Here is a 27,645-nt window from a genome sequence, read left to right as displayed (position 1 = left end):
ACTTCCTGGCTAGTGCCACTTGGTTGGAGGGTGATAGCGGTGGGTTTTAGAGACGCTGGATCAGAGAATTAGGTGCGAAATCTAGGAGGCGGTAAAATCAATAGAGACATGCAGAGTAGTTGTGAGATCTGGGTCCGCCTGCTGGCCAGTGAGGACTCAGAATCTAGCAAGAAACATCAACCCGGTGGCCAAGGCAAGTAAGTGTGTCTGAACAGTTACCCGTAAATATGCACTAGATCGGTGCATGACGCATCAAGTCTATTGCGACGAGTAGCGGCCCGCCTACTGGATACAGATATATCTATACAGGGTGCATATACAAGCGGTTTCTACATGCTTCCGCTAACAAGATGACCTTTGGTCCTTCAAAACCAGTCCTCCTCAAACGAGCCATGTGTCCCATCAAGCCGGCCTCCGGGGCGACTTCCGGCATGTACAGCGCGCCGAAAAAAAAAGGGCCTTAGTTGCCCCACTCCTTGAAGGCCTTCTGGCGCTGGCGGGTGTTCCAGCCGAGCTTGGCGCTGATGCTGTTGATCCAGTCCTCGCTGCGGCGGCCGTGGGGCTGGACGCAGGCGAAGGGGTAGCGGCTGGCGCTGACGGTGACGTAGTCGCCGGGGCGCAGCTCGACGCGCTCGCGGCCGTCGAAGCTGGCCCACGAGCTGGTGCGCGCGTCGTAGGGCACGCCGAGGCGCAGCACGATGGTGTCGGGCAGCACCACGGGCCGGAAGGACAGCGTGTGCGCGCAGATGGCCGTCATTAGCATGACCGGGTTCTCCGGGTGGCACAGCGAGCCGCCGGCCGCGAGGTTGTACGCGGTCGAGCCGGTCGGCGTGCTGACGCAGATGCCGTCGGCCGAGACCGACGTGAAGTGCTCGTCGTCGCCGAAGATCTCGATGTTGGACATGGCTGGGGTGTTGGGCGTTAGTCAGTTTGCATGATGGTTGGGGGGGGGGGGGGGGGTGGGGGGAAGGAGGAGAGTGAAAAGGAAACGGGGGTTTGCTGGGACTTACTTGGGTTGGGTCCCCTGTCCACAACGACTTCGTTCAGCACCTCGTACGTCCCGTCCGGGCGGTGGGTGTGCTCGTCATCCTTCTCCTCCCCTATCAGCTCCTCGACGAGATCCCGCGGCGGATCCTGGCCGTCCCCGTCCACTTCGGTCTCGGCGTGCTCGCCGTCCTGCTTCAACCGCGAACCGGTCTTCTGGCTGCGCATGACCGTCGCCTCGAACCGCAGCCTCAAACTCACCGTGACGCCCTCGTCAAACGCCGTCGTCAGGGTCCGCTTGTACTCCTCGAAATCGAACTTGGTCAGGAACCCCAGGCTGCCGAGCGCAAAGCTCAGCACGGGCGGCACGATCCGCTGAAAGAGCCAACTGGCGTACAGCACGGTCCCGTCCCCGCCCAGCGTGATGACAAAGTCGAACGTGTGCGGCCGGGCCCGGCACATGCCCTCCTCCCAGAAGCACAGTCTCTTCTCCACGTCCCAGCTCGCCTCCTCGGTGACCTCGCCGGACTGGACGAAATCCCGCCTGACCTCCTCGACCAGGCCGGCCGCGTCGAACTTGCGGTTCTCGCGCAGCTCGCGGTCGACGTAGACGGTGTACCGGACCTCGCGCTCCCTGTCCAGCAGCCAGCGGCACAGCTCGCGCGTCTTGGCGATCAGCTCCGCGTCGTGGATCTTGGTCAGCAGGAAGATGGTCTTGACGCGGAAGCGCAGGCGCATGCTGCCCAGGCGGCGGCTCAGCTCGCGCACGCCCCAGGCCATCTCGCTCAGCTGCTTCTTGGTCAGCAGCCGGCTGGTGGGCGCGTCGGCCGAGGCGGACCGGCGGTCGAGCTGCGAGGGCGTGCGCGAGAGCGCCGGCTTGCCGACCATCTCGCGCCGCCAGTGCTTCTCGTCGAGCTGGCCGTGGGTGGTCGTGCTGGCGCTGGCGCTTCCGTCGTTATCGTGGTCGCCGTCGTCGTCATCGCCGCTGCTGCCGGTGGGGGTGGCGGTGCGGGAGTCGGCGACGATGGAGGCGTACGGGTGGCTTGCGGCAAACTCTTCCTCACCCCCTTGCTCTTCGTCATGGTTGCCATCTTGCTGGACGGGCTGGGAGCGTGGGATCGCGCCATGGCTGGTGCTCTTGGGGTCGAGCGAGCGGTCGAGTCCGGCTTCGGACGAGTTATCGTAGGCCTCGCAGGTTGCGGTGCCGGCGTGGGGGTGATGGACACGGCCGACACTGGCGGCGTCGCGGTCCGGACTTTGGTCGGGGTGGCGGCGATGCGGGAGTTTGTGGCGGTGGTGGTGGTGCTTTGGTGGCCGCCTCTGGTTGGCCAGGAACTGGTGGACGAGACATTCCGTCCTCCGGCGGGCGGGCGGCGGTGTGCTGCGCAGCTGCGGCGGGACCGAATCGGTCGCAACGAGAGAGCTCTTGCGGCGGTAACGGTTGGATTCGTCAAAGAGAACCTGCTCAGGTCCGGTCAGCGGACGATGTCACGGTAGCAGATGCGGCCGGACGGAAGGGGGGTCTTGCTGACCTCGACCGGAGTGCGGTCCTCGTCGCTCGCCGAGGAAGGGGCGTCGTCGAACGAGACCTGTCTCGGGGAACTAGTCCTCTCGGTCATTGCGTGCGAACGGAATCAATCGACGGAGGTCGTCTTTGTTTCCGTCGTCACCGCCGTTGCCGCGATAATGCGATGGACAGGTATTCCGAACCGGTCCGAGAGAATCTTGGCGTCTGCCAGGCACACCGAGAGGCGGTCTCATCCAATGCCTGATTCCGTTGTTGCTGTGATGCTGAAGGCGAAAGCGGTGATAGGCTGGCACATCACTGTTGTCTCGTTCGCAGTGAGCGCCCCGTTCCCCGTTGCAAGGTTGTCCCTTTGAGCCGAGGAGAGCACATCAAAGGCAGGTGGTGACGACAGTGCGAGGAACCCTCTGCTGCTGCTCACTCGGCGCGACGTCATGGCGGGGCAGCTGCAGTAAAGATACCATACGGATTACACTTCGGATTACACTGCCTGGTACTGATAACATAGACCACCTGCCCCACCATCGTAACCCAGACCAGTCATGAGTGTCACTTCCAGTCTGCAAGTTCAGCACCTGCCGCTTGTGAGGTGAGTAGCTGTGTTGATTGCTCTGAATACTCCGGAAGCAATTAACCACTAGGTGTTAAGTGGCTGGTTATCCCAGGCGCTTGCAGCAAACAACAGCCAACGCAACAGTCAACCATCACGGATCGGCTGTCTCGATCCCTGATGAGATACGAATTAGGTATCCTTGCATGGGCATCACCTTCCCCCTTTGCAGTGAGTCTCTGACCACTCGGAGATCTACATTGCACGGTGGTCATGGTCTGTGAAGACTGCTGAGACTGATTTCCCGCGGCGCTCGATGCCGCCCACAGGATGCAGCGTTGTCTCTGGTAGCTCAGCCAGCTGACCGTGGAAGGAAGAAGACAGCCGAACGCAGCACAACGGGTCCCATCCTGCTGTGCCTAGTAGACACCCGAGTTGTCTCTTTCCACGAAACGGCCTTAGGAGAGGAAAACGGCCAGCAAGATGAAGCACCTCGTCCTCGTAGGCGCGTGTTACCTGGACACAATCCTGACGTGAGTACCCATTGTGCGCAGCCCAAAAAGCCGAGTGAAGGGTCAGACGACGGTGTTTAGTTAGCACGGATGGAGGTCTCACACACAAGACATAACGAGCAATTGGCATTTACAGCGTGCCGCGCTTCCCCGCAGAAGACTCCAAGCTGCGGGCCACGGCCGTCCAGGTGCGCCGCGGAGGCAACTGCGCCAACTCGCTGGAGGTGCTCGCGCAGCTGCTCGCTGCCGGGCCGCATCGGCTGCCGCCCGTCAAGCTGCACCTGGTGTCGTGCCTGCCCGACGCTGAGGCACCCGCCACGAGCAGGATTCTATCGTCGTTTGGCCACGGCGCCGGAGCCGCTGCCGTCGACTTCGGCTACTGCCTCTACCGGGAGGGCCACCAGGAGCCTGCGAGCAGTTACATCATCCGCAGCGCCGAAACCGGGAGCCGGACGATTGTGAACTACAATGATCTTCCCGAAATGACGGCGAGTGAGTTCGAGAGGATCGTCGATGCCTTCGCTGAGCACAGGGACGGGGATGGGGGTGACGATGGCGACGGGGTTGGGTGTTGGTGGCATTTTGAGGTACGCGACGTCGTCACTCTTGATGTGACGTGACTTGGTGCTGGGGATCTGGCCGCGATGGCTGACTCTCGGTCGCCCAGGGTCGAATCCCAGAGACAACGCTTCGATGCATCCGGTACCTTCGACAGGCCCTGTCGCGCTGCACCATCAGCGTCGAAGTCGAAAAGCCCGGCCGGGAAGGACTGGTAGAGCTCGCGGCTGAAGCGGATGTCGTCTTCTACTCGAGAAGCTGGGCCGAGGTAAGTTCGTGTCACAGCGAGTCTCTTCCGAACCAACCAAGCAAGGTCTGGACCGCATGAACGAGCATGAACGAGTTGCGAGGCTGGCAGCTAAAAATGCACCTAAACAGAATCGGGGGTACACCAGCCCAGAGGCGTGTCTGAGGGCCGAAGCGCCATCATCGAGGGCGTGAGTCGTTTCCCTGCATTGAAGCCTGCCGAGAGGCTGCTTGACTGACAGCGCCGTGTGGGAAACTAACTTCGTAGCTCGTTCCTGACTTGTACGTGGGGGGAGCAGGGTGCTGGGGCGCTTGTGCTCCCCAGTCGTGAGTACATCCACCATCCTGCAAGTCCATTCGGAGACAAGATATCAGTGGTCGAGTAGGTGGCCGTCTTCTGTTCCATTTCGTGCCTCTTGGGGTGGAGACGCATTTGCCTAGCTGCAGGTGAGACGACGTGCAGGTTGCGGAGAGTCTAGGCGCTGCGGCCTGCAGGACTGGAAACCGCCGTATCGCACTTGCATCCCGTCGGCATGCCGCGTCTTTGCCTTGCGACTGACGCTCATCGCCGAGATCTGCTGTGCTAACCGTCTTGTTGCACGCCCGCAGCACCGTCGGGGCCGGCGACACCTTCATCGCTGGGATGCTGTACGGGCTGCATGCTGACTGCTGGAGCCCTGAGGCGACGTTGGCGTTTGCGGTGGAACTGGCCACCAAGAAGGTCCAGAGGGAGGGATTTGCAGGTCTGACGGTCTAGGGTAAGGTTGACTTGGGCCTAAGTTCCCTCCTGGCTGTGGGCTCCGGGCGACTTGCCGTGGGCGCAAGGAATGGCTGATGCTCTCGTGATGATGACGTGGAGAATCTCAAGCTCCCGATGGTCGATGCGAGTCAACCAGGGAGGCAAAGTCTCGGGATAGCGCGGGTAGTGTAGCAGGGGGACTGAGATGTGCACAGCGAAGGAGGGAACTGGATGGCCTTCGCGGTCAAGCCGTCCGGAACCAATCCCCGCGCCGGCGGGGCGGGGGGGTTTCAGGGCTGAGCAAGGTTGGGATGGGGGGTGGTCCAGAACGCAGAGCGCCCAAAAAGCGCCGAGAAGGGGGAGGGGATGGGGGTTGTTTGGCCGAAAGTAACCCGCGGCGGCGGATCGATGAACACAATGCAGAACCCGGGTCTGTCTCGAGTGACCAGCCCTGCACGGTGGGAGCCGTTCCTGTCGTGCGGCGGGAAAAGGAGCGGTGAGTGCTAACTGGCGAGCTCCTCCACTACACGACGGGCGCCGCTCGCTGGTGGAGATGGCTACCTGAGTTATTGGGTGGGTGACAAGTCTCCCTGAGCTTACACTAGTGTAGCTCACTTACGACACCACACTAGTATGGTACCGGAGGTCGCGGACTGAGTCGGCCGACCGGTCACAGGCGCTGGCTGTTGATCACCGATGTCCGCTCGGCATTCCCAATAGTGGAAGCAAATTTGTTCAACGGGGCCCGACGGCTCGATACGACCAAGCCGGACGGACAAGCTAGCCGGCCAAATGAAGGGAGATTCCTTGTGTCTCCGCCTCGGCCTGCTGGTCAACAGTTGCCGAGCAAGCGGGCGCGACATTTTTTTTCTGCCTGTGGAGTTCCAGGAAGGAGAGAGAAAAAAAAAAATTTGCGGCGCACCTTTGCTGGTTCTTTTCTCGAGCTGTCGAAGGTGGACACTCTCCACTCATTCACGACTCCCAGGAATGCGCAAGATGCCCCCCAGTTGGATGGTAAGGTAGGGAAGGGCGGTGTTGGATGTTAACCCATGCTCAGCTGGCAAACGTCGCGTCGAGCCATCAACCTCCCAAGCCTGGTGCATCAGCGACAGAATGTGGGAACGAGCTGCCTTGATGTGACGGGACCACTGATTGCACGGCAGCAGGCTGCCAGGCAGCAGCACACAGTGAGACGCATCAAGGCGCGGCAAGCCGAAGGGCTGAATGGGAGGGATTGCGCGCGGGGGCAACAGGCCGAGGCATTGCCGGATTGATGAGAAGCCTAACACATCTCGGTGAAGTGAAAGGATACAAGGACGGTTGATGCGACTCGAGACTGGGCGACTCGGCGCAGCACGCAGTGCAGTCCAGAGTCACATCCGGGAGGGCTTCTCCTGTGCCACGTCTGTTGAGGGCTTGTTGGTGTGGGTGCGTGAGCCAGTTGATGAGCGACATGCGCGAACGAGCGAGCGATTCAGCGGATCAACGGCCGAGAGATGATTGACGGACGACCAGACCCCATCCGGTCGAGGCTGGCATGCCGAGCCTCCTTTTGGCTGTTTTCTCGCTGGTGCAGGCCATTGCCGGGGGCGTCAGGTCGGTCGTCGTTAAAGAGGTCCCGCCAAGACTAATTTCGGAGACTGCCGCTTACAAGTATTTACAATCGCCACGGGGTGAGCGGGGCCGCGACAACATCAACAATGAGAATTGCAAAGACTCGTAGCAACAGCTTCGCGAAACCTCAACCAAATCGAAAAAAAAGAAAACGAAGTTAACCCGCACCCTAACCTTGACCCTCACCCTAACCATAACCCTCACCCTAACCAGCGGGGGGCTGGCGCCGCCCCCCGCACCCCCGGCGAACTAACCTTTGGCGATAGTGCAAACCGCTTGGCGGTCTTGGCGGGGTACTGACGCTGTAAAAACATTGCCGACAATTGGCCGAAATTAGTCTTGGCGGGACCTCTTTAACGTCTACCGTCAGGTCTCCAATTTTCGCTATTTGATACTCCGTCCACGCTCCGGGCTATCGCTGCGATAGTGTAGTCGCTGGGCCACCAAGCCCGAACGTGTCCCAATTCCTCCCGGCCGTGTCGGGGCCAGGGGGGGAGGGGTCCTCGGATGCGGCAGAAACACCAGACCAACCCCCATCCATGCATGAGGTGATGGATGCGCGGCGTAACTCCACAGCCCTGGTAGGCCACAGGGCATGGGTACCGCGGTGCGAAGGCTCGCATAGCGTGTTGCAGGCCGAGCTGAGAGGCGGCAATATTCCGTGCAAACTAAAAACCAACCACCTCGTTACGCCGATGGATCAGCTGCATCCAACTTCCAGGTGCGTAGGTAAGGTACCTTAGTGGATCGGGTGCGTTACGCGAGTGACAAGTCCTCGGAATTGATTGGTACCTGGTACCTTACACGAGGGAATTGAGTTAGTGCGCCTCCGTCCACGGGCTTTTTGCCTTCCAGGTAGCTCCGTACACTACCTTACGGAATACATGTCACTTGAAGGCGCTGATTCCTGCCAAGCTCGCTTACTGTGTAGGCCAGCACCTGAGGTCTCTCTCCAGCGACTTTCCATGACCTCCCGCCGATCACGCCACGCATCCGGGCATGTAGTGTATCACCTGAAAGTTGACCGGACCGTGCTTACCTGGTACCTTTGAGTTCTCTGCTGTGCGGTGGTACCCTACCGGACCTTCCATTTTCTCTGTTTCTCTGGGAGTCACGACACTCGATGGTCTGGCAGGACGATGGCCGCCCTGGATTTAGTGTACACTACACTGCGAAGTGTAGTTACTCTAATGGGCAGGAGCCATCCGGGGGGTGCGGTTCGATGTCTTGGCTGTCACCCACTTGGAGAAACCCGGGCCTCTGCTGTCCACTCTCATCGCTCTCAGTCAGCTTGAGCCTTCAACCCAACTACACAGTATCCGTCGTCCTTCCCAGGCCGTCGTTTGGCCCGTTGAGCCATACATTACCAGCCTGGGGTGGCTTGTCGTACCACCCGCATCCCCCTTTCCTCTCGGTAAACCGCCTTTGGCATCGCGCTGTCCAGTGGCAGATCCCGCTCTGCTGCTCCCGACCTCACAGCTGACGCGGCCAGCAAAACCAGTAGCTAACATTAGCGAACAGCCACACCACTTGATTCTCAGTGAGCGTTGAGAAACCCTAGGCAAACGACACAGAAGAGGGCGAGTCATCGGGACAACGCAGTGAAGAAGAGTACGAAATATGGACCTCACACCAATCGCAGAGTGAAGCTTGCAAGGTACGTACATGAATGTAGTGGACACGTAAGGTATTACATGACCGCTAACTCAGGTAGTGTCATTTATACTAGTGTAGCTGTCCCAAAGCCTGTCGTCGCTCTTCCCTGAGCTTGGGTGTTGTGGAGCGCGGCGGGGTCTCACATGGGCAGTTGGAAAAGCAATCGACGCTGCGAGCCCTTGCCGTGGCGCCCGTGAACCCCCGCCGTCCCCAAATCTGCGCAGTGGCATCCTGTGGTCCCCTTGAATGCGTGCCCCTCAATCGGGCCATTTTCCTGTGCAATGAAGGGGATCCCACAGGCGCCGAAACGGACGCTTCCATCCTCAGACCTGGATTCTCATCGTGCACTCCGTTTTCGGAAGGTCTTGATGGCTCCTGTCGGCCCCCTGATGGAGACCCAGATCGGAAAGGGGAAGACGAGCAAGGACTCGTCGACCCGCCCAAAGGATCAGCGGCTGCCGCAACTCGGGCCCATTTGTTGCCTGCTGCCAGTCGGGAATAACTAGTGGCGACGTTGCGACGCCCGCAAGCTGGCCAGCAATGCTGTCGATGGTCCGCGGTCAGGGCCGATGCGCTGATAGGGCGGCGAATCTGAGGGCACGAAAGCAAGGATCACGGCTTGTCCATTCACTACTAGTACATTACATAGCGTACGTGCATACCAATAGTACAGGACTCGTACTGTGTAATAAGTAGTACGTCTGCGTCGTTACCCTCTCTGAGTCAGCCTGTCGGCCCTCATCACGCCCCGCAAACGACCAAGCTTAGCCGGCATCATGGAGGAAATCGGCAATGCGGAACTTTCGGTGCATGGTACCGGGCCGCGCGGGTTCAATAACGTTACCGTCTTTCTGGGGTCTTGCGCAGGCTGTCTGATGCAGAGGACAGCCCAGAAGCTGCACGGAGTTGGAGGCTGACACTTCCTGTCTTCGCGCCAAGGAATCAGACTGAAAATAGCGTCACCCCTTGCTGGGTTGCGACCCTGGCAGGCTTTGCAGCATGTCAATCCTTGGCATTCTTCGTTTCCGCGGGCAGGGGGTGCTCGCGAGCCAAGCGGCGGTTGGGTGCTTCCACGCACCCACCCGAGATACTGCGTGTACTGTACACGGTACCTTCAGGTTTATCCTGAGGCAGTTACCGAAAACCATTGCATTGGATATTTTGCTAAGATTGATCAGGAGAGCAGAAGTCAACCATGAAGTCGACCCGGTGTATGCAACAAGCAAGCTGCTATCCTGCGGCAGTGAGAGTTGGCGATGCCCCGAGGGATGCATCGGTGCTCTATCTTACGCATGTAGGCTTTGTACCTGATGTACGGAAAGCATGTACCGGATACAAAGTAACGTTAACTGAGAAGCAATGCCGCATCAGATTCGGAAACAGAAAACAATCCACATGGGAGAAGAGGCGCCTGGACGTCCCAGCTGGGGCAACATCTCCGTTCCGGCCAATCATGTTGGATAGCTCCCCAGAATTCACCACGGGCGGTAAGTTGTGGGGAGACGGAGGGCGCGATCTAAGTGTGGATCTTGGAGCGGGTCCTTAACCACGCTGGATTTTATGGACCTCGGGCGTCAAACCTCCACTCCCATCTGTCCAAGCGCAGCCCTAGGGTGTGTAAACCCGAAATTGGGTGTTCCGTTGCATCCTGGTCAAGCCGCACCCCTGCCAGGTTGTCACCCAAACTTCGAAGCTTGTGGAAATTGACGCGAATGCCACACTGCAGCAGCCCGTCTCTCAAGTTTTACACCGGTGGATTCCGTCGTGTACTTCCGTATTCCGTGCGCATTGCTGTGAACCGAAGCTCACAATGCGCAGCATGACGCACCCAGCCACTAAGGACACTCCCTCCCGCAGTTTTAGTAATAGGGCCGGCAAGGGTAGGGCGCCGTGTTTCAACAGGCATTTTTCGGCCAGTCGCCAGTGATGCAAAAGGCAGAGACCCAAAGGAAGAGGAAGATTGAAGCAGGCGAGGGTCATGCCTCACGCATACATAGGTACTTTGGGAATACCAAGTACATACAGCGCTGTAGTATACATGGCGGGTATGACATACAGACGGTGTACAGGAATACTCGTCCCTCGAAAATCAGTCGAAAATCATATTGTTATGGAGTACTGACTCGCCGTGACGAACACATCAATGGACCTCAGGGTGGCGCCCGTCGGGGAGACTGAGAGTGGACCGTGCTCGGGGGAACGACGAGCGACGAGTCGCAATCGCCCGGGCCATGCACAAATGGAAAGTTACGCTAGTGCAGTTAACTTACACTACCACCGTGCCGCGGCACCAAGCAGGGGCCAGCACGCCCACAGCATCCATGATTTCAAGCCAGCCTTCGTTGCACATGCCATCCCTGGTCAACAAGCCGCACCTCAACAGCCGTTTCCGCCATCGCCGCCGTGCGAAACACATGCGTTTCATCCAGACACGCCATACCACAGCCTTCTGTTTGCACGCCCCGCCAATGATCCTTGTTGGAGCCAGGGTGCAGCTCGCTTCTCTGAAGCTCGTGGGTCTGTACAGTACGTGTAGTGTACTGTGTAAGGACGACACGTTGTGTATGTACATCCCCCAGTGCACCGAGAGTGCAAGATCCTTGTTAACCACCCGGGCCTCCACTTTGCTGCTGTTCCTTTGCCACGAGCCTTCACTGACGGGACTTCCTCGATACGAGGTATTGCGAGTCCATCGTCGTATCACTGTAATAGTATAGTTACAGTAACAGCCAGCTGCATACAACTTCGGAATACTGCGTTTGCAGTTACTCCACGGTGCTCTGTGTGAGCGTGAAATGGGCTGCCATACTCGGCTGTTCTTGAGTTACTACACTGCTCCGCACACTCCTACGTGACTAATCAGTAAGGTAGGTAGTGCACCAAGTAGTTCAACTCTGAGAACGGAAGGATTTGCAGTTCAGGGGTTCATTCCAACGACAGCATCCCTCACGCACATTAGCGGGAAGGGTGTACGGAATATGGATACGCAGTCCAGAATAGGTACAGTACGTGACATGCAGATTCGGTTGCAACACAGTACAGAGGTGTGTGGTAAGATACTGTGGCACGGAGATTCGCGACTCCAGGTAAGCGGTTTGAGTTTCCAACAACCCTGCAGTCCAAGCTTCACCATCTGCCCCATCCGCTCGCGCCGCTTAACTTTCCCCCGTCTTTTCCGACGCCCCGATCCTTCGTCGTGGCATCGCACTAGTGCACCCGCCACGACCGGGGTACAACGACTGGGCTGTACGGAATACTTCACATTAAAACTGGCCACAAACGGCCCGCTGCAAGGAATTCGAGACCTTGCTCCCGGACCATCCCCCCTTTTTCGCCTTCGCAGTACCACTGCGCTACGGATGGAACTTACCGGAGTATCGAACGTTTGCTTGCGCCCATCCATGCCGCCTTGGGCCATGCGGCGGCCATCCATACCTCAACCGCGGGGCCCAAACCACTTCGATCAGACCCTCTCAAGGGCTGGCAGGCTAAACGATCCCTGCAGGCCCATATGACGCAGAACTGCGAAAGCCACGATGGCCCGCCCCGGTGACATGGAACCAGCTCCGTTGATACGCGGTCTTGCTCCTGGCATGCCAAAGTGGCGCCGAGTGTGCGCCTGCTTGTTCCTCTGAGTATGTATGTAACTATGCGCCGGTGTCTCCTCCGTGCCAAACACGATCCGGTAGGCTCCCTTGCCGTGCTCGGCTTGACCTTCCTTGATAAATTCTCCTTCACTCCGCAAGCCTTACCACAGTAGTCACTTAGTCTTGGGGTGGGCGACCTTTTGATACCAACCCCAACTCCGGCTTCTCATCAACGTTCACTATCTTCACGCGGTGTCTGGCAGAAGTCTCTGTCGTGCCGTCCTCCCTCAGCTCCTTATCCTCCCACTCTATAACCCCATGCCTCGATAATAGGCCTGCGGTTTCTCTTCATCAAGATGATGCCTTCTTTCTTCAACGCCGACATGGTCGGTGTTCCTGATCACCACGCCTCTGGCGGAGGCTACACCGTCGATTCAATACTTAACGAACTCTCACGACAACTCATTGGGAACACGCGGCGGTATTCGAGGGCGTCGAACGGGCAGCAGCGGGCAGGCAACAGCATGAGGATATCCAAACCCGGTAGTGCCAGCAACAGTCCGAGAGCGTCGACCCTACAATCCCGGAGGAGGACCTTGATCGGAAATGGGTTCCAGGGCAGGATCCAAACGCGGTCTCCCGCGATGGGCCAGCCTTATCTGCCTACTCCTGCGTCAGAAACACCGAGCGAGTCCTTCTACGAGCGGGAAACACGCCCGGCGCGCCCGCTCAGCTGGCATCCCTCCTCGCAGCAAACGCATCAGTCGCTCTTCCCACTCCAAGACACCAGCGGCAACACGGTGTTGTACCCGTTCCCGGCTTACAGCGACGCCGACATGCTGGCGGGCCTACAACACTTTCCCCCAAGCCCGGTGGTCTACTCGGGCTACGCCTCGCCGGCGGAGCCATTCCCGCCGCTCTCGCCGGCGTACTCGAGCTTGGAAGTGCCGCAGATGTGCTCACCCGCGACCCAGTCTGTGCGGGTGCCGCCGCAACAACAGCAACTGCAGCAACAGCCCGCCCTGTTCCCTCCCCTCGCCTGCTCGAACTGCTCCTCGAGCAGCACGGCGTTAGAAACGCCGTACCTCCCTCGTCCCCGCGCAGCGCAAGACTCGCCGTCCTGGGACGCTTATCCCAGCAGCTGCGGCAACGCCCTCCTCGCCCGGTCCACCGCACCGCCCACGCCCGAAGACTTCGCGTGCAGCCTGTTCCCGGACCAGTCGTTGGCCGGGACGAGAGGTGGCCGGCAGCTACAGCAACAACAACAAGATACGACGACGACGAGGGGCTCGGCTGCCGGCACCCAGCCGCCGCCGGCACCGCTGCCGCCGTCATATCAGCCGCTGATCCACGACGACGAGAACGACGACGAGTCCGAGGGCGAGATCTTGTACGGCATGGGCCTCTACGACGCGCCGGACCACAGCAAGACGCCGAGCCTGCACCAGTCCGTCGTGCTCTCCCTGCTTGGGGGCGCCAGGGACCAGGAGCCCGACACGGGCAAGGGGCTCGGGCTGAAGCTTGAGGACGCGTGGGAGCCGCCCGCGAGCGAGGATGAGGAGGAGGGGGCCGAAGAGGATGGGCAGGGTCAGGAGGAGGAGCACAGCGAGTGAGAAGTGTAATTGGTATGGTGGCTTGATCTATTTCTTCGCCTTTTCTTGGCTTTCTTCTTTTTTTGCTCTTCTTGCCTCTCCGCTCAGCTTGGCCGCGTGTACTGTGCATCGACAGCGAGGCGTTTTCGGGTTATGGATCGAGGGTTATGGGTAAACGGATACGAGGCATGGGCATCGCATGCACTACATTGCAGGATGGGCACGGACAAGGCACCTCAGCGGACAGCGAATGGCTACGGAAAGGCGTCTAAACCGGTAAAGGGGATGGGCTGGGTCGGGCTGGCTTGTGTCGGAAAAGATCAGAACCCGCCGGCCGGCAAAGCGACATTGCACCACAAGGTAGTGTATTAGTTGGGTAAGGTAGTTACATCAAGCCCTTGAGTTCCCATTTCCCGCTGGATGACGCATGCTGTTTGGCAACGCTGCTCTTGCCCAAGCATGCATGGATGCAACATCCGAGGGTAGGCGTGCCAAGCGGGGCCGCTCTCGATCGGGCACCCCTAAGTCAAAGTGTCGTGCCTACCTAAGAATTGCGGCGGAAGGCCTGCGGTGATCATGCGTGGTGGGTGTGGGTGTCCCGTTTGGCTTTGAGTGTTGGCTGAGTAACAACAGCTCAGGCTAATCAACTCGGCGGAAACCTGCCGAAGCGAGCCGTTGACCACCTCCGGGACCCCCTCCACTGAAATTTGGCGCCCAGACGAGCAAATTCTCGGGGCCGTTATCGGAACGCCCGATAGGGAGGAGAGAGGGGTACCACGGCGGGGTGGAAAGTTACCGGCAGAGTTGAGGCAAGCCGCCAAAAGAGACCGCATACGCAAACCAAGTCGCCCCGACAGTCACCGTTTTGCTGAGATTCTGCCTGGCGAGAGAGCAGGAATTTCCCGGCGGATCCTCGCAATTACCCAGTCTCACAGTCGCACAGTCGCGGCCGCACAGCACACAGACAAGATGGCTTCGCAACAGTAAAGAGCCCCACCATTGATTTGCACATCCCGCCATCACAGGGCTCGCCCTCCCGCGTCACCCGCCCTAGCCGGTAATGGTGTGCGTCGTCGTCCAGACAGCGGCTGACATGGACTGCCCGCTTCTAGCAAGGTGCTCATGCTCGGCGCGGGCTTCGTGACGCGACCCACCCTCGACATCCTCAGCGAGGCTGGCATCTCGGTGACCGTTGGTAAGGCTCCGAACCTGACGGTCGAACTTGGGAAGTCCTTTCGCGCATTGGACCGTTGACCCCCGTGTAACCCAACAGCCTGCCGCACGCTCGCCAGCGCCCAGAAGCTCTCGGCCGGCGTCAAGAACGCGCATCCCATCTCGCTCGACGTGTCCGACGACCAGGCGCTGGACGCCGAGGTGGCCAAGCACGACCTCGTCATCAGCCTGATCCCCTACACCTTCCACGCCACCGTCATCAAGTCGGCCATCCGCAACAAGAAGAATGTCGTTACGACGAGCTACGTGTCGCCCGCCATGCTCGAGCTCGACGCCGAGGCCAAGGCTGCCGGCATCACCGTGATGAACGAGATCGGCCTGGACCCGGGCATCGACCACCTTTGTAAGCTTACATAAAAAACCACAAGGATATTGCCGGGGACCGAACCCGCCACGCGTGGTGCTGACGCCTTTGCAGACGCCATCAAGACCATCGACGAGGTGCACCAGGCCGGCGGTAAGATCCTCAGCTTCCTGTCGTATTGCGGCGGCCTGCCCGCGCCCGAGGACTCGGACAATCCGCTCGGCTACAAGTTTTCGTGGTCGTCGCGCGGCGTGCTGCTGGCGCTGCGCAACGCCGGCAAGTGGTGGCAGGACGGCTCCGTCGTCGAGGTGGCTGGCAAGGACCTGATGAAGACGGCCAAGCCCTACTTCATCTACCCGGGCTTCGCCTTCGTCGCCTACCCGAACCGCGACTCGACTGCGTACAAGGAGCGCTACCGCATCCCCGAGGCCCAGACCGTCATCCGCGGCACCCTGCGCTACCAGGGCTTCCCGCAGTTCATCAAGGTGCTCGTCGACATCGGCTTCCTTGAGGACGCGCCGCTCGATATTCTCTCGCGCGCCGTGCCGTGGAAGGAGGCCACGCAGGCCGTCATCGGGGCACCGTCGTCCTCCGCCGCCGACCTCGAGGCGACCATTCTGTCCAAAGCGACGTTCGAGTCGGAGGAGGACAAGCGGCGCATCCTGTCGGGCCTCCGCTGGATCGGCCTGTTCTCGGACGAGGCCATCACGCCCAAGGGCAACCCGCTCGACACGCTGTGCGCGACGCTCGAGCGCAAGATGCAGTACGAGGAGGGCGAGCGCGACCTGGTCATGCTGCAGCACAAGTTCGAGATCGAGCACAAGGACGGCTCGCGCGAGACGCGCACCTCGACGCTGTGCGAGTACGGCGACCCCAAGGGCTACTCGGCCATGGCCAAGCTGGTCGGCGTCCCCTGCGCGGTCGCCGTCAAGCAGGTCCTCAGCGGGCAGATCGCCGGCAAGGGCATCCTGGCGCCCATGAGCGCCGAGATCTGCCAGCCGCTGATGAAGGAGCTCGACGAGAAGTACGGCATCAGGATGGTGGAGAAGACCGTCTCGTGAGCTGGGGGCTTGGGTCTCTGTGGGAAAAAAAGAGCGGGATCTGAAAATAGATGAGGAATGAGGATAGAAAAAAGACAATGACTCCCATGGACTGTTGCTGCGCCGTTCATGAGCGAAGCATGCTGATGATGGCCAAGTGTGAAATTAAAATCCTTATCGTCGCCTAACAATGGAAGAAAGTCATCCCTGCCAAATCGGCAGGCGCACAGACCAGATACGATAGCCCACTAACAGTACTCCAGCGACATTCATGTGTAGAAATTTCAACTCACCATTGTTGCTTTACAACTTATACTACATCAACGCCCGTCAAAGGCCAATCTCTCATCGCCACTCCCCCTCGCCCAGCGTAGATTCCAACCGGAGGGGAATCTTTACGCACTCTGGCCAGGATGGTCCAGTACATATTCACCCCCTGGCGCAACCGCCGCGAGCTGCTCGCCGTGCGCCGCCAGTTCTACCCGGAACACCACCACCAGCCCTCTCCAACTCAATCTCAGCCTTCTTGCCAGCCCAGGCCTGGCGCCGCTACCACCACCACCACCACCACAGGGAGCAGACAGCGCCCCTACGCAAGCAGCAGCAGAATCAGCAGCAGTAGCAGGAGGAGCAGGAGCAGGTGGAACGCGACAGCAACAGCAACAACCCCCGCCGCCCACGAAGAGGAAGAAGAAGATGGACTTGAAGAAACCGAGGCCGGCCGTGAGGGTGAGAGCGAGAATGCGAGTGAAAGTGAGCGTGAAAGTGAAAAGCAGAGGCAGCGGGACAGGGAGATCCGCGCCGGCAAGCAGGCCGCCGTCGCGCGCGTGTCCATGTGGATGCAGCGCGGCGGGTGTCCGCACATGGTCGAGTCGACCGCGCTGCTGACGGCTGCCGTGCTGAGCGATCGGGATCTGGATGCGTGTGGGGGTCATCTTCCCGGTTGGCATCTTCCGGGTCGGGAGCGGGTGGGGTGGTTTGATGGTGATGGTGGTGAGGATGGGGGGCCGGGTGGTGGTGGAGGTGGTGGTGGGAGGGGAAGGGAACTGCTGGCGATGGGAATGGGGATGGGGATGGGGGTTGGGGCGGACGGGTATGCCGTGCGGGCGGCGTACTCGGCGGCGTTTTGTCGGTGAGTATTTTTTTTTCTTCTTCCTTTCATGTTTTTATGCGGTGTGAGTGGGCGCCTACGACGGAGCGGACAAGGCAAAACACAAACACGCCAAAAAGATCGGTTGTTCTTCGTTCTTCGCGGGAACGGGGAGGGAGACTAGGAGCCGGAGTCGCGATGGAAACACCCGCACCCGCCTACCCACCTATTCAAAGCTGACCACCGCCCAGCTTCGTCACCGGCCTGCTCGACTCGCACCAGGACAAGCAGCGCAAGATGTCCATGTACGACGTGGCCAAGAGCGTGGGCCTGCCGGCCACCTTCGTCGAGCTGCGCCACCAGGCGACGCACGAGCAGCTGCCCTCGCTGACCCGCCTGCGCGGCGCCGCGGCCAAGGCGCTCGCCTGGATTTGGGACTACTACTGGCAGCACCTGTCCGAGGTGGACGGTGCTTCTCCGGGCTCGGGCGGGGCTGCTGCTGGGCAAGCAAAGAAGGAGGAGGAGGAGGAAGGAGAGTTGAGGGCGCTGCTTGGGCGGTATCTGGAGGGCGATGAGGCGGAGGAGGGCCTGAGGGCGGAGATTGGGTGGTATGACGAGGCGTTGGTGCTGAGGACTTTGGGTTCTCTTGCGGATGAAGCGAGAGATGGCAAGGTGCTGCGGCGGGTTGTGGCAATGGAAAGGGAGATTCTTGAGGGCGCCGGGGATCCAGATCGGATGGAGGAGGATGACAAGGCCGAGGAGCAAGATGTGAAGGACCTTGAGCAAGTGAGAACTGAGTTGGGCAAGGCGTGGGAGGTGTTGAAGGAAGTGGAGGAGACGGAGACGGCGGAAGCACAGGCGGACGACCCGATGGAGGAGGTTGAGATGACGGACGACCGGCCGGCTTGGACGCTGTATGAGGAGCAAGCCTGGGTGCCGAAGCCCATCGGGGTGGTCTAGAAGAGACTTGAGTCGCTGAGCAACACACTCAACCCCTTCCCCTAACTCCACGAGGGTTGACGGAGAGAGTGGTCATGTGACTGTGGGGCACTCTTAACTGGCTTGCAAGGCCATGGAATGCTGCTCCGTCGTGTTCTGTCCGCTACTGCAATTGTCCAATGTTACGTCATCCAGTCGCATCCGTGCAGCATCCTCCGCGGGTATCAGTCCATCCTCCGCGGCTATCAAATCCCGGGTTCGCTGGTTTACGGTACTTAAGGAGGGATAGACGCATGTCTCGGGGCGTTTGAGCGTCGCTGTGTGTAACTTGATATCCATGTTCGCCTTCACTGCTGCAAGGCGTCTCCTTCCGCAAAGACTCGGCTCGTTGACTGCGACGACTGCAACTGTAAGCCGACTGCGCACGTTCTCGCTTCCAATTCATCGCGACGCTCATCGTGATTCCCAGCCGGCTACCGCTCGCACAATGCATATCCAATCGATTCCCATGTGTATGTGCTCAATAAACAGATAGCTTCCATCCAGACTGGACTCGAGTTTGACACAGCGCGAACCAAAAGGGACGGGGAGGAGCGACAACTACGCCTACCTCGTCGTCGATGACAAATCCAAGGAAGCTGTCATTGTGGACCCGGCCCACCCGGCTGAGTGAGTGAGCTGCGAAGGAGGAGCGCACGGGAAGAACGGAAGCTCACTCGCGCCAGGGTCGCTCCCGTGCTAAAGAAGGCCATCAAGGACGGGTCGATCAAGCTCAAGGCCATCATTAACACCCACCAGTGAGTCTCCCCAGCTAGGCGGCGATCCGTGAGTCTGAGAATAAAGAAAAGCGCTGACCGTCGGTCGACAGCCATTGGGACCATGCGGGCGGAAACGCGGGGCTCGTGAGTATTGCTCCCAGACAGACGGGGCCCTTCCAACTGGCTGCGTTTCTGACCCAGCCTCCCAGCTCTCTGAGCTCGGCCAACCGCTCGAGGTGATTGGCGGCAAGGACTGCCAGAAGGTGACCAAGACGCCAAAGCACGGCGAGACCTTCAACCTCGGCAGCATCGCGGTCAAGGCGCTGCACACACCGTGCCACACCCAGGACAGCATCTGCTTCTTCATGCAGGATGGCGACGACAAGGCCGTGTTCACGGGGGATACCCTGTTCCACGGGGGTACGTTTGCGTTGCAACCCTGTCTCGATGGCTCTGGTGACAGCCCGCTAATCGTGGCAGGCTGCGGCAAGTTCTTCGAGGGCACGGGCGAGGAGATGCATAAAGCCTTGAATGTGACACTGGGCTCTCTCCCCGACGACACCCGGGTCTTTGTGAGTTGCGGATACCACCGGCCGCATGCAAACGGGCCATGAATGCTGACCCTTCGCAGCCGGGCCACGAGTACACCAAGTCCAACGCCAAGTTCGCGCTGTCGGTCCTGCCCAGCCCCGCAGTCAAGGCGCTGGAGGCGTTCGCCAAGGACAACGCGGAGACGCAGGGCAAGTTTACGATCGGCGACGAGAAGCAGCACAATGTGTTCATGAGGCCGCAGGTAAAGTAGTCCCCGCCAGGGGCTCCCATTGTTGCCGGCTGACCCGGAAACAGGACCCGGAAATCCAGAAGGCCACCGGCGAAACCGACCCGGTGGCCATCATGACCAAGCTGCGCGAGATGAAGAACAACTTTAAGTGAGTCGGATTAGGGGCGGGCCGAACGACGCGGGAAGGAGATTGACCCAGATGTCATGCTCAGGGAGGTGGCTCCTCCCGAGAAAGCCAAATGGTAGCGACGGAAGACCTGTCGTCGGTAGGACGTTACGCTGGAAATCAAATCAGGCACGTACAGGCAGGCAGGTAGCCAGCTGGAAACTTAAATTAGCTTACACAGTGGATGTCTCCACGAGCCTATGCCATCGAGATCCGACAGAAATCCCGGCGCTGTGAACTCGCGGACGCGTCTGACGGAGACACGGGGGTTTCGCTCTTGCTTCACCGTCCACACTCGCGCGCCCTGGGTTTGTATGAAGGCGACAAGCTCTAGCATATTATGAAGCAGTCGTCACTCGGACATAAACGGGAGAAACGGGGAAGACGACAGAGGGATCAGGAGGCGACTGAAATCGCCGAGCCGATGCATGATGGGATTCGATCGGCATCACCTGCGTTTTCCAACCTACCTTGGAATTGCTTCTCTTCTCCCCGGCTTGAACTTTGCTTTGTCTGCACTGAGAATAGGCAAAGTGGCGGGAGGGAGAAGCGCAAATGTCAATCCAACTGCTTGCTCTCAAGAGCGCTGTGCAACTCTTGCAAGAGTGGACGCCCACACTCAGATTCGGGTTGTGTTGAATGGGAGAGAAAATTTTGGCCCAGCTCGCGGGAATTTGAAGTTCTGGAATAGGTGGATGTCCATCACGTGCACTGGCGCGCAGTTGGCGAGACCCCGGCTCCACTGGGAACAGCAGGCCGCGACGCTCTTGCGCTCATCGCATTTACTGTTATATCACCGAACCCCACGAGAGCAAGATTCACTGCAAGCGGCGTCAATTGTAACGACAGCCATGGTATGCCACCCACAACTTGAGTACTTGTCAACCGAGTGGTCATACTTACCTTTTTGCTGGACTGCAGCCCCCGAAGCGCCGCCGACCAGCCGCTGGCGCATCCTCGTCCGCCGCCGCTTCGACCTCCAAGGCGACGGCCGCGCGCCCCTCGAAGCTCGCAAAAGAACACAACCTCACAGCGGAGGAGGAGGCCGAGATCCGCGAAGCCTTCTCGCTCTTCGCCGAGCCCATGGAAGGCGAAAAAGAAGGCGTCATCCCCATCGGCGACGTTAGACGCGCACTGATGTAATGACCTACCCCCCTTCCCCCCTTCCCCGGCCCCCGCTCTCCCCAGCATATCCAACTCCACAGTGCAGTACATAAGGTAGTAACTAACAACCACCGCCTCCGCCCCATAGCGCCCTCGGCATCCCCGCCAGCAGCCCCGCCCAACTAGCCACCTTCACGGCGACGCTCGACCCAGACGACGAAGGGTTCGCCACGTACGGCGCCTTCCTCGGCATCTGCGCGCTGCAGCTGCAGGCGCGCCGGCGCGACGACGACGAGGAAGCGCACCGGGCCGAGCTCGACGAGGCGTACGCGCTGTTTGCCGGCGGCGACGCCGACGCGCCCGCCATCACGCTCGAGCATCTGAGGAAAGTCGCCGCGCTGCTGCGGCTGGATCAGCCTGCGCACGGCGGGAGCGGTGAAGGTGGTGGCGGTGGTGGTGGTGGTAATAAGAAAGAGGGGGACGGGCTGGTGACGGAGGAGGTGCTGCGGGATATGATTCTGGAGGCGAACGGAGGTGCCGGGGTGGGGAAGGGGGTTGCCAAGGACGAGTTTGACCGGGTCATGAGGAGGGCGGGCGTTTGGCGGTGAGAGGCCGGGGGGCTCCAAGTTGGAGGAGTGAAGTGAGTGAATGAGCGAGTGACTGAGACGGGTGAACGTCTTGGAAAGAACGATACACGCCGCGTCTGGGGATGCGAAGGACGGTGGTGGAGAGACGGCTTGCCCAGCAGGCAGCGGCGCATTGGCGCGACGGTGGCATCCCGTCGGTGAATGGAAGCCCATACCGCGGGAACCAGCACGCCGATTCCGGGGATGTCGATTGGACCAGTCGAGGAAGGGCGTGCCGCGGAGATCACGGAACGAACGGACCACCGACAGCCGGCATGAGAGGAAAGAGGTGATTCATATCCTGATACTCGCTGAGGTTTACGAAGGAGCTAACTTGTTGAAGTGAACGGGGAAAAGGCGCCACGCAACGACTGCCAACGGCAATCTCGCCCAGAGGCGTAAATCCAGCATGGAGGAAGGACGATGCCGGTCATGACGGGGGATATCTGAAAGAACCCTTCTTTTCGGTTGGTGGAGGGAGACAGGCCCAAAGGGTCTTTGTTGTTATATGCGACACTGCAAATACATTGCGAACCGTATCGTGTAAATCAAGCAATCAGCATAACACCCATTTTTGCACAACATAGCCGCTCATATCATGCCGTCATGATCATCGTACCCATCTACCCTGCCTTCACGCACACTTACTCCCCGCCACCCGAAGACGCAGCCACCGCTCCACCCCCAGGCTCTGTCCCCTCTTCCGCACCGCCAGTAGCAGCAGCAGTCTCCTTCTCCTTCTCCTTCTCTTGCTGCCCCGTCTTCTTAACACCAGTCTCCTTAGCCTCCTCGGCCTCCCTGGCGGCCGCCGCCGCGGCCGCCGCTGCTGCCTCGCGCGCGCGCTGCGAGTCGAGGACGGCCTGCAGCTCGGGCGGGGCGCGGAAGCCGGCGTGGTCGGCGTGCCGCTTGTAGAAGTAGTTGTCCGGCTTGGGCCGCAGCTCGGGGGGCAGCTCCTCGAGCACGCACCGCAGCAGGCCGTCGATGGAAGCCCGGCGCGACGCGTCGCGGTGCCACACGGACACGAGGTGCGAGTTGAAGCGCACGGAGAGGCCGACGCCGCAGATTTGGTCGCCTACAAGTCAAGTGGGGTGGGGTGGGTTAGTGGGTTAGTGAGTGAGTGGGTGGGTGGATGAGTGAGTGTAGATGGGTGGGGTGGTGAGAGCGGGGAGGGAGGAAAGGAGGAAAGGTGGGGGGGAAGAGAGAGTAACTAACCTTCTTCGAGCGCGCTCTGCAGCTTCTCGCCGATGGCCAGCAGCTGCACGCGCGTCCACACGTCCGGCCCGATGCTCTTGGGCACGCGGAAGGTCCAGCTGCCGCCCAGGATGTTGCGCCGGTCCTCCCAGACGGGCTTGAAGCCCGACTTGAACAGGTAGATGCTCTCGCGCATCTTGATCTGGTCGACCGGCATGTTGTTGTTGTACCGCCAGAAGTCCTGCACGCTCGCGATGCGGTCGCCCACCTGCTCCAGGTGCGCCTGGTACTCCCCCGTGCTGTTGTTGCTGCCGCTGTTGTCCGTCTTGGTGGCGCCGGTCTGCTGTGGCGGCTGCTGCCGGTCGAACCACACGTTCCAGTAGTGCTGCGTCGGCAGCGGGCGCATGGTCCGCAGGAAGTTGCGCTTGGCGTCGTCGCGCTGCTCGGCTGGCGACGACACGCTGCTCATGGGCGAGTTCGGGTCGGAGCTCTGCGAGAGCCCCGAGAGGCCGCGCGTGAAGAGCGGGGGGCGCGCCGCCATGTTGGATGTTGGCTGGGAGGACAGTGTCGAAGACGGGCCAGACTGTGATGTCTGCTGAGGCGACGATGCGAAGTATGGAAGCTCGGGGAGAATATAAGTTTCAACAGCGAGCGGGTGGCCAGCGGAGGATGGAGCTCAATGTTGCTCGGTGGGAGGTGGTGGTGTGTGGTGATAGGTCGCACGACCAGGCTGGGGCGGGATTGATGGGTCGGTCCTTGGCCCCTGTTTCGTTTCAACCGCCGGCCAAAAGTTGCGATGACGCTATTCGGAGAGACGAAGCGCTCTGTCTCCTGCTGCTGCGGAGGAAGGTGCCGAATCACCCGCGAGTTGCTAAGGTAGTCAAGGGTTTGACCCAACGGTGCAGTGGGACGTTTAACGTTAACTGCTGCGTAGCTAAGTGCAGATGAAACAACGAAACGAGGGGCAGGGCCGAGCTGGCGTTTTGCTACGCGGGGGGTCAGACCGCCTCGTTCCGGGTCACCAGGTTCAGGTACCGGGTTGCCAGGGAGGTCTGTACGGAAGACAGGATGTAGCTCCTTCGATACAAGGAAAGCGAAGAGGTGGGTGTTCAATTGCTACCTGAGTTACAAGACATGCAACTGACTTCCAAGAGAGACGTCTCTGGACAATGAGTGGGTGGAATCCCTGCCCGTCTCGCCGGGTGCTCTTCCCTGCCAGGCCGAAGCTGAAACGGGACCCGGAGGGGCAGCTTGCCTGTTTCAACATGTGGCCCCGAAGGACAGGGCAGCTGACCGTGGGGCTGAATGGCCATTGAGCAAGCGCTCCATCTTCGCACTGTGAAATCTCGCCAAGAGGACGCCGCCAAGCTCTCGGTGCTCTCATCCGCAGGGAGACCATGTCTTTGTTTCCACTCTATTTATTTTCATGCTGGAAGTTCGGCAGCGCTGAGGGTTATTGCCATGCAGAATGCAGCTTCCAAAGCCGAAGTCATGGCGCAGCTGAAGCATCGTGTTGCTGAATGAGGAGGGGAAGTTGTTTGAGCATCCACCGCGCTCTGCGGGGTTACCTGTCTGGCGGGCCAGCTGGGCTCGCTGCTGGCCACTGCCGGCCGCCGGGCCAGAGGTCACCCATTCCGGCGTTCTCAGTTAACCAGAAGAGGAGGCCAACCAGCGGTACCTTTGGAACGAACCTTTCCCAATTTACATGCAATTCGTCTCCGTCCCACAGCACGTCCATGGTTTTCGGCCGTCGGCCGGCCGGTAGCCCTTGACCCTGTCATGGATGGCTTTGCTCCATTGTTCTTTGGTTTCGAGAGCCTCGTGGCTGTGAGGACTCCCGCCGGTCAAGTTTGGGCCAACAAACACCAATTCTGGTGGCCAAGACACGACGGAACTGGCGCTGGGCAAGGCTGAGCGAGCACACACGATACTCTCAGTCGTAACTGTGAACACCGCGGAGTACGGAGTACCTGCTCTGGTAAGGCGCACCCTTACGTCAGTGGGGCTCTTGGCCTGTTGAGGTGGGTCATTGCTGGCGGGACCACCACCTGGACCGTTCGAGTCCTTCTCTGAATCAACAACGTGACGGGTGAGACTGAGGTGTGAGGCCCAACCTGAGCTACCTGAAGAGACGCCACGAGATCGGTCGGGATAGCGCTGTAACGCTGGAGGCTGAGCTGTCCGAGTGCAAGCTTTGGACTCTCTGAAGCTGTGGATCTTCAATCCTCGAACTCGCGCTCCGTCCGTCATCACCACTGGTTCATCCACTCCGTCTCCTGGTGCATGTGAATCGAGCGGCACTGCACAACCAGCGTTCAGGTACCTCGCAACCTGCCTCTAATTGGTCTCAATCCTTACTTATCCATGTAACTCTTGCAAACTCATACTATCTTCTGCAACCGTCATACCTGGGCCCACGCTGAAGCACACCAGAGACACACCACGTCGCCCGGCTCGTTTCTGGATCTTTCCTTGCTTGACTCCTACTTTCCTGGTCCAGCAGATCGCCCGCCAGCTGGCGTTGGGCAGAATAGCAACAAACTACGGATTACTTTCACCGCCGATTTACGCCTTGCTTCGAACAATACGCGCCTGACCTATTGAAGTGGCCGCAACTGCTCGGTACGCGCCCAGCTTGACGCCCCATCTCCTTAGCTATTGTCCTTCCTACTACCTTATTGTCCTGATTATCTCCTTATTGTCTTCCTTGCCTCCTTATTGTCTTCCCCTTTCTCCTTCGCCCTTCTCGATATCCTTTCTTCTTATATCCCGACAGTCGATTTCTTTTTCCCATCTGCTGGAGTTTAACCTTTTCCAATTCGACCCTCCTCCGTTTGGCTTTACTTCGTCCCATCCGCCTCTGTTCTTCGACCTCCTGCTCTCTGCGCCATGGCCCCAATTAGGATCGTGGTGAAGGACAGGGCGCTCCTCGCCGCGGGCAAACCGCGCCCCTTTGTCAAGCCCGTTCAGCCCGTTAAGCAAGCCTACGCTGTCCAGCCGCCTCGTTCAAAACGGGGCGACCTGGCCATGCTTTGCCAGGCTGTTGACATTGCGCTCGAATATTTCAACAGCGACGACAGCGTGCCCCTTTCGACGCTGACAGCCAAAGCCAGGATCTGGGCGGATCGATACTTTAAGGGCTATCGCTACGCAGCAAAGCGCCCGACCTCCCTCTTGCGCACTTTCCCCAACCTGTTTAACTTGGAAGTTGAAGGTAAGGTCTAAACTCCGCTTTCTCTGCGGCCTCTCGAGCCCTAACTGACACGTTGCGCAGCGCCCCTCCGACTAGTCCCGAAGGTCATGCCCTCCCCGTCGGCTTCCGAGCCCGACGGGGCCAGCCCGCGGGAACTCCGCCGCGCTGAGCGGCGGTCCATGAACAGCGAGGCGTTCCCCGAGTTCGCCGAGCCCACGCTTGCCTCTGACGCCGAGCTGGACCAGATCGTCGACCTCCGGACTCGGCAGCGCGGGGCCGACTCCGCCGCTAAGCCCAGGATGCGGGTTGACGCCGCCATGCTTCGCGGCTCGGGCCTGATGAGTGTGCTGCCCGAGTTCCTGGGCCAGCTAGCTCGCGCCAACCTCGAGACTGAGACGATGCTGGCCACCAATCCAGCCGCCGTCCGCTTCGAGCTCGACGAGGATGAGGCCGCCGAGCAGCCTCACATTGAGATGAACCTCTTTGCTGGCTTGGTCGAGCCCCAGCGCCGTCGGCGCCAGCGCGGTGTCGTTTTACCCGGGGAACCTGCGTTCAAGCTCCCTACGGATTCCGAGTCAGAGAGTAGCGAGAGCGAGTCCAGCGTTAGCGCCGTGCAGAGGAGTCCCAGCCAAGATAATGCGAGCGACGAAGACAGCGGTGATGATACCGACGCTTCGACATCGACGACCGCCAGCCTGCATGCCAACCTCAAGAAGCGCAAGTCAGCGGCGCTGGAAGACGCCGACGACGCCGAGGCGGCCAGCCCGCCCAACAAGATCCGCATACAATACTACTACCCGCCCCTCAAGCTCCGTCACTACGACATGAAACGGCGGAAGCTGGTCAGCCGCGCCAACCCGGCCGCAGTCCCCGACGACCCCTTCGACAAGTGCCGGGAAACGCCCACAGCGCCCGCTGCGCCGTCCACGCCGAGCCGCGACAGACCAGCGCACACGGACAGCAGCAGCACCTCTTCTCCCTCCCCCTCCTCCGCCCCGTCGCCAACTTCCTCCTCCTCCTCCTCCTCCTCCGGCGGCAGCAGCCCAGTCCCGATCACCAAGATCCGAGTCCCCAGCCGCAGCCCGGACGGCTCCCGCTCCGCCTCCCCGGACAGGATCATCGTGCTCCGCCATCCCGTGCTGTCGCCGCCGTCTGCAGAGAGGCGGTCGCCGTCCTCCTCCTCCGAGTCCTCCTCCTCCTCCTCCGAGGAGCCGGGCTCGCCGGGCGCTTCGTCAAGCGCGTCGTCAAGCAGCAGCAGCAGCAGCAGCAGCCGCAGGCCCCGGATCAAGCTGCTTCAGAAGAATCGGCCGGGTTCCGCGGGGAAGAGGCTGATTGAGGAGGTCGAGTAGTCAGTGTTTTTGGGGGTGGTGTTTCTTTGTTTGGACAGGAAAGCTGGTGGAGACGGTATCGTGCAGTTTGGTCGTTTCGTGGGGACGGTGGTTTTTAATGTTCGCATGGCTTCGGCGAGTGCATTTACGCTGATGAAAAGAGCGGAACTGAATGGGATAACTAGGCGTTCTGACGGTCATACTGCATTGGGGGCGACCGGCTGGCGTTGCATGATAGAGGAGTCGGTGGTTAGAATCCGGTTCGGCCCATCTACTTATTGCTCGGCGTCATGGCATGGGCATTTGCATTGGGTTTAACTAGCTCGGGG

At 60.0% G+C, this 27,645-nt stretch overlaps 9 protein-coding genes across 9 annotated transcripts; 7 read left to right on the top strand and 2 right to left on the bottom strand.

The window, feature by feature from the left end:
- Positions 1–186: 186 nt before the first annotated feature.
- THITE_2107058 (uncharacterized protein) lies at positions 187–2,931 on the bottom strand. The gene is made up of 3 exons (XM_003648929.1): positions 2,517–2,931; positions 1,011–2,445; positions 187–906 (listed from the first exon to the last, which is right to left on the bottom strand). Exons 1-3 carry the CDS (start codon positions 2,601–2,603, stop codon positions 461–463), a joined length of 1,968 nt encoding a protein of 655 aa, XP_003648977.1. The 5' UTR covers positions 2,604–2,931; the 3' UTR covers positions 187–460.
- A 507-nt stretch (positions 2,932–3,438) lies between these two features.
- THITE_2107054 (uncharacterized protein) lies at positions 3,439–4,956 on the top strand. Its single transcript, XM_003648928.1, has 5 exons — positions 3,439–3,592; positions 3,708–4,158; positions 4,239–4,442; positions 4,508–4,566; positions 4,644–4,956. The coding sequence occupies exons 1-5, from the start codon at positions 3,543–3,545 to the stop codon at positions 4,759–4,761; spliced, it is 882 nt and encodes a 293-aa protein (XP_003648976.1). The 5' UTR covers positions 3,439–3,542; the 3' UTR covers positions 4,762–4,956.
- A 7,176-nt stretch (positions 4,957–12,132) lies between these two features.
- On the top strand, positions 12,133–13,834 carry THITE_2107049 (uncharacterized protein). The gene has a single exon (XM_003648927.1). The coding sequence runs from the start codon at positions 12,328–12,330 to the stop codon at positions 13,582–13,584; it is 1,257 nt and encodes a 418-aa protein (XP_003648975.1). The 5' UTR covers positions 12,133–12,327; the 3' UTR covers positions 13,585–13,834.
- A 390-nt stretch (positions 13,835–14,224) lies between these two features.
- Positions 14,225–16,357, top strand: THITE_2107047 (uncharacterized protein). Its single transcript, XM_003648926.1, has 4 exons — positions 14,225–14,546; positions 14,676–14,758; positions 14,837–15,139; positions 15,215–16,357. Exons 1-4 carry the CDS (start codon positions 14,533–14,535, stop codon positions 16,159–16,161), a joined length of 1,347 nt encoding a protein of 448 aa, XP_003648974.1. The 5' UTR covers positions 14,225–14,532; the 3' UTR covers positions 16,162–16,357.
- Positions 16,358–17,423: 1,066 nt separating this feature from the next.
- On the top strand, positions 17,424–18,348 carry THITE_2107044 (uncharacterized protein). The gene has a single exon (XM_003648925.1). It carries the CDS (start codon positions 17,528–17,530, stop codon positions 18,188–18,190), a length of 663 nt encoding a protein of 220 aa, XP_003648973.1. The 5' UTR covers positions 17,424–17,527; the 3' UTR covers positions 18,191–18,348.
- Positions 18,349–18,524: 176 nt separating this feature from the next.
- Positions 18,525–20,094, top strand: THITE_133791 (uncharacterized protein). Its single transcript, XM_003648924.1, has 8 exons — positions 18,525–18,681; positions 18,751–18,838; positions 18,895–18,966; positions 19,038–19,071; positions 19,137–19,347; positions 19,408–19,499; positions 19,559–19,720; positions 19,774–20,094. The coding sequence occupies exons 1-8, from the start codon at positions 18,657–18,659 to the stop codon at positions 19,858–19,860; spliced, it is 771 nt and encodes a 256-aa protein (XP_003648972.1). The 5' UTR covers positions 18,525–18,656; the 3' UTR covers positions 19,861–20,094.
- Positions 20,095–20,429: 335 nt separating this feature from the next.
- Positions 20,430–21,586, top strand: THITE_120565 (uncharacterized protein; the record flags this gene model as incomplete). Its single annotated transcript, XM_003648923.1, has 3 exons — positions 20,430–20,508; positions 20,818–21,013; positions 21,127–21,586. 3 exons carry the CDS (start codon positions 20,430–20,432, stop codon positions 21,584–21,586), a joined length of 735 nt encoding a protein of 244 aa, XP_003648971.1.
- Positions 21,587–22,013: 427 nt separating this feature from the next.
- On the bottom strand, positions 22,014–23,537 carry THITE_2107031 (uncharacterized protein). Its single transcript, XM_003648922.1, has 2 exons — positions 22,817–23,537; positions 22,014–22,676 (listed from the first exon to the last, which is right to left on the bottom strand). The coding sequence occupies exons 1-2, from the start codon at positions 23,334–23,336 to the stop codon at positions 22,249–22,251; spliced, it is 948 nt and encodes a 315-aa protein (XP_003648970.1). The 5' UTR covers positions 23,337–23,537; the 3' UTR covers positions 22,014–22,248.
- A 1,861-nt stretch (positions 23,538–25,398) lies between these two features.
- Positions 25,399–27,555, top strand: THITE_2107028 (uncharacterized protein). Its single transcript, XM_003648921.1, has 2 exons — positions 25,399–26,009; positions 26,070–27,555. Exons 1-2 carry the CDS (start codon positions 25,685–25,687, stop codon positions 27,335–27,337), a joined length of 1,593 nt encoding a protein of 530 aa, XP_003648969.1. The 5' UTR covers positions 25,399–25,684; the 3' UTR covers positions 27,338–27,555.
- The last annotated feature ends 90 nt before the right edge of the window (positions 27,556–27,645 follow it).

The sequence above is a fragment of the Thermothielavioides terrestris genome, chromosome 1 (genome assembly GCF_000226115.1).
Source record: "Thermothielavioides terrestris NRRL 8126 chromosome 1, complete sequence".
Taxonomy (NCBI): Eukaryota; Fungi; Ascomycota; class Sordariomycetes; order Sordariales; family Chaetomiaceae; genus Thermothielavioides; species Thermothielavioides terrestris.
Note: the sequence above shows the minus strand (reverse complement) of the source record. Positions and strands in the feature narration are given on the sequence as shown.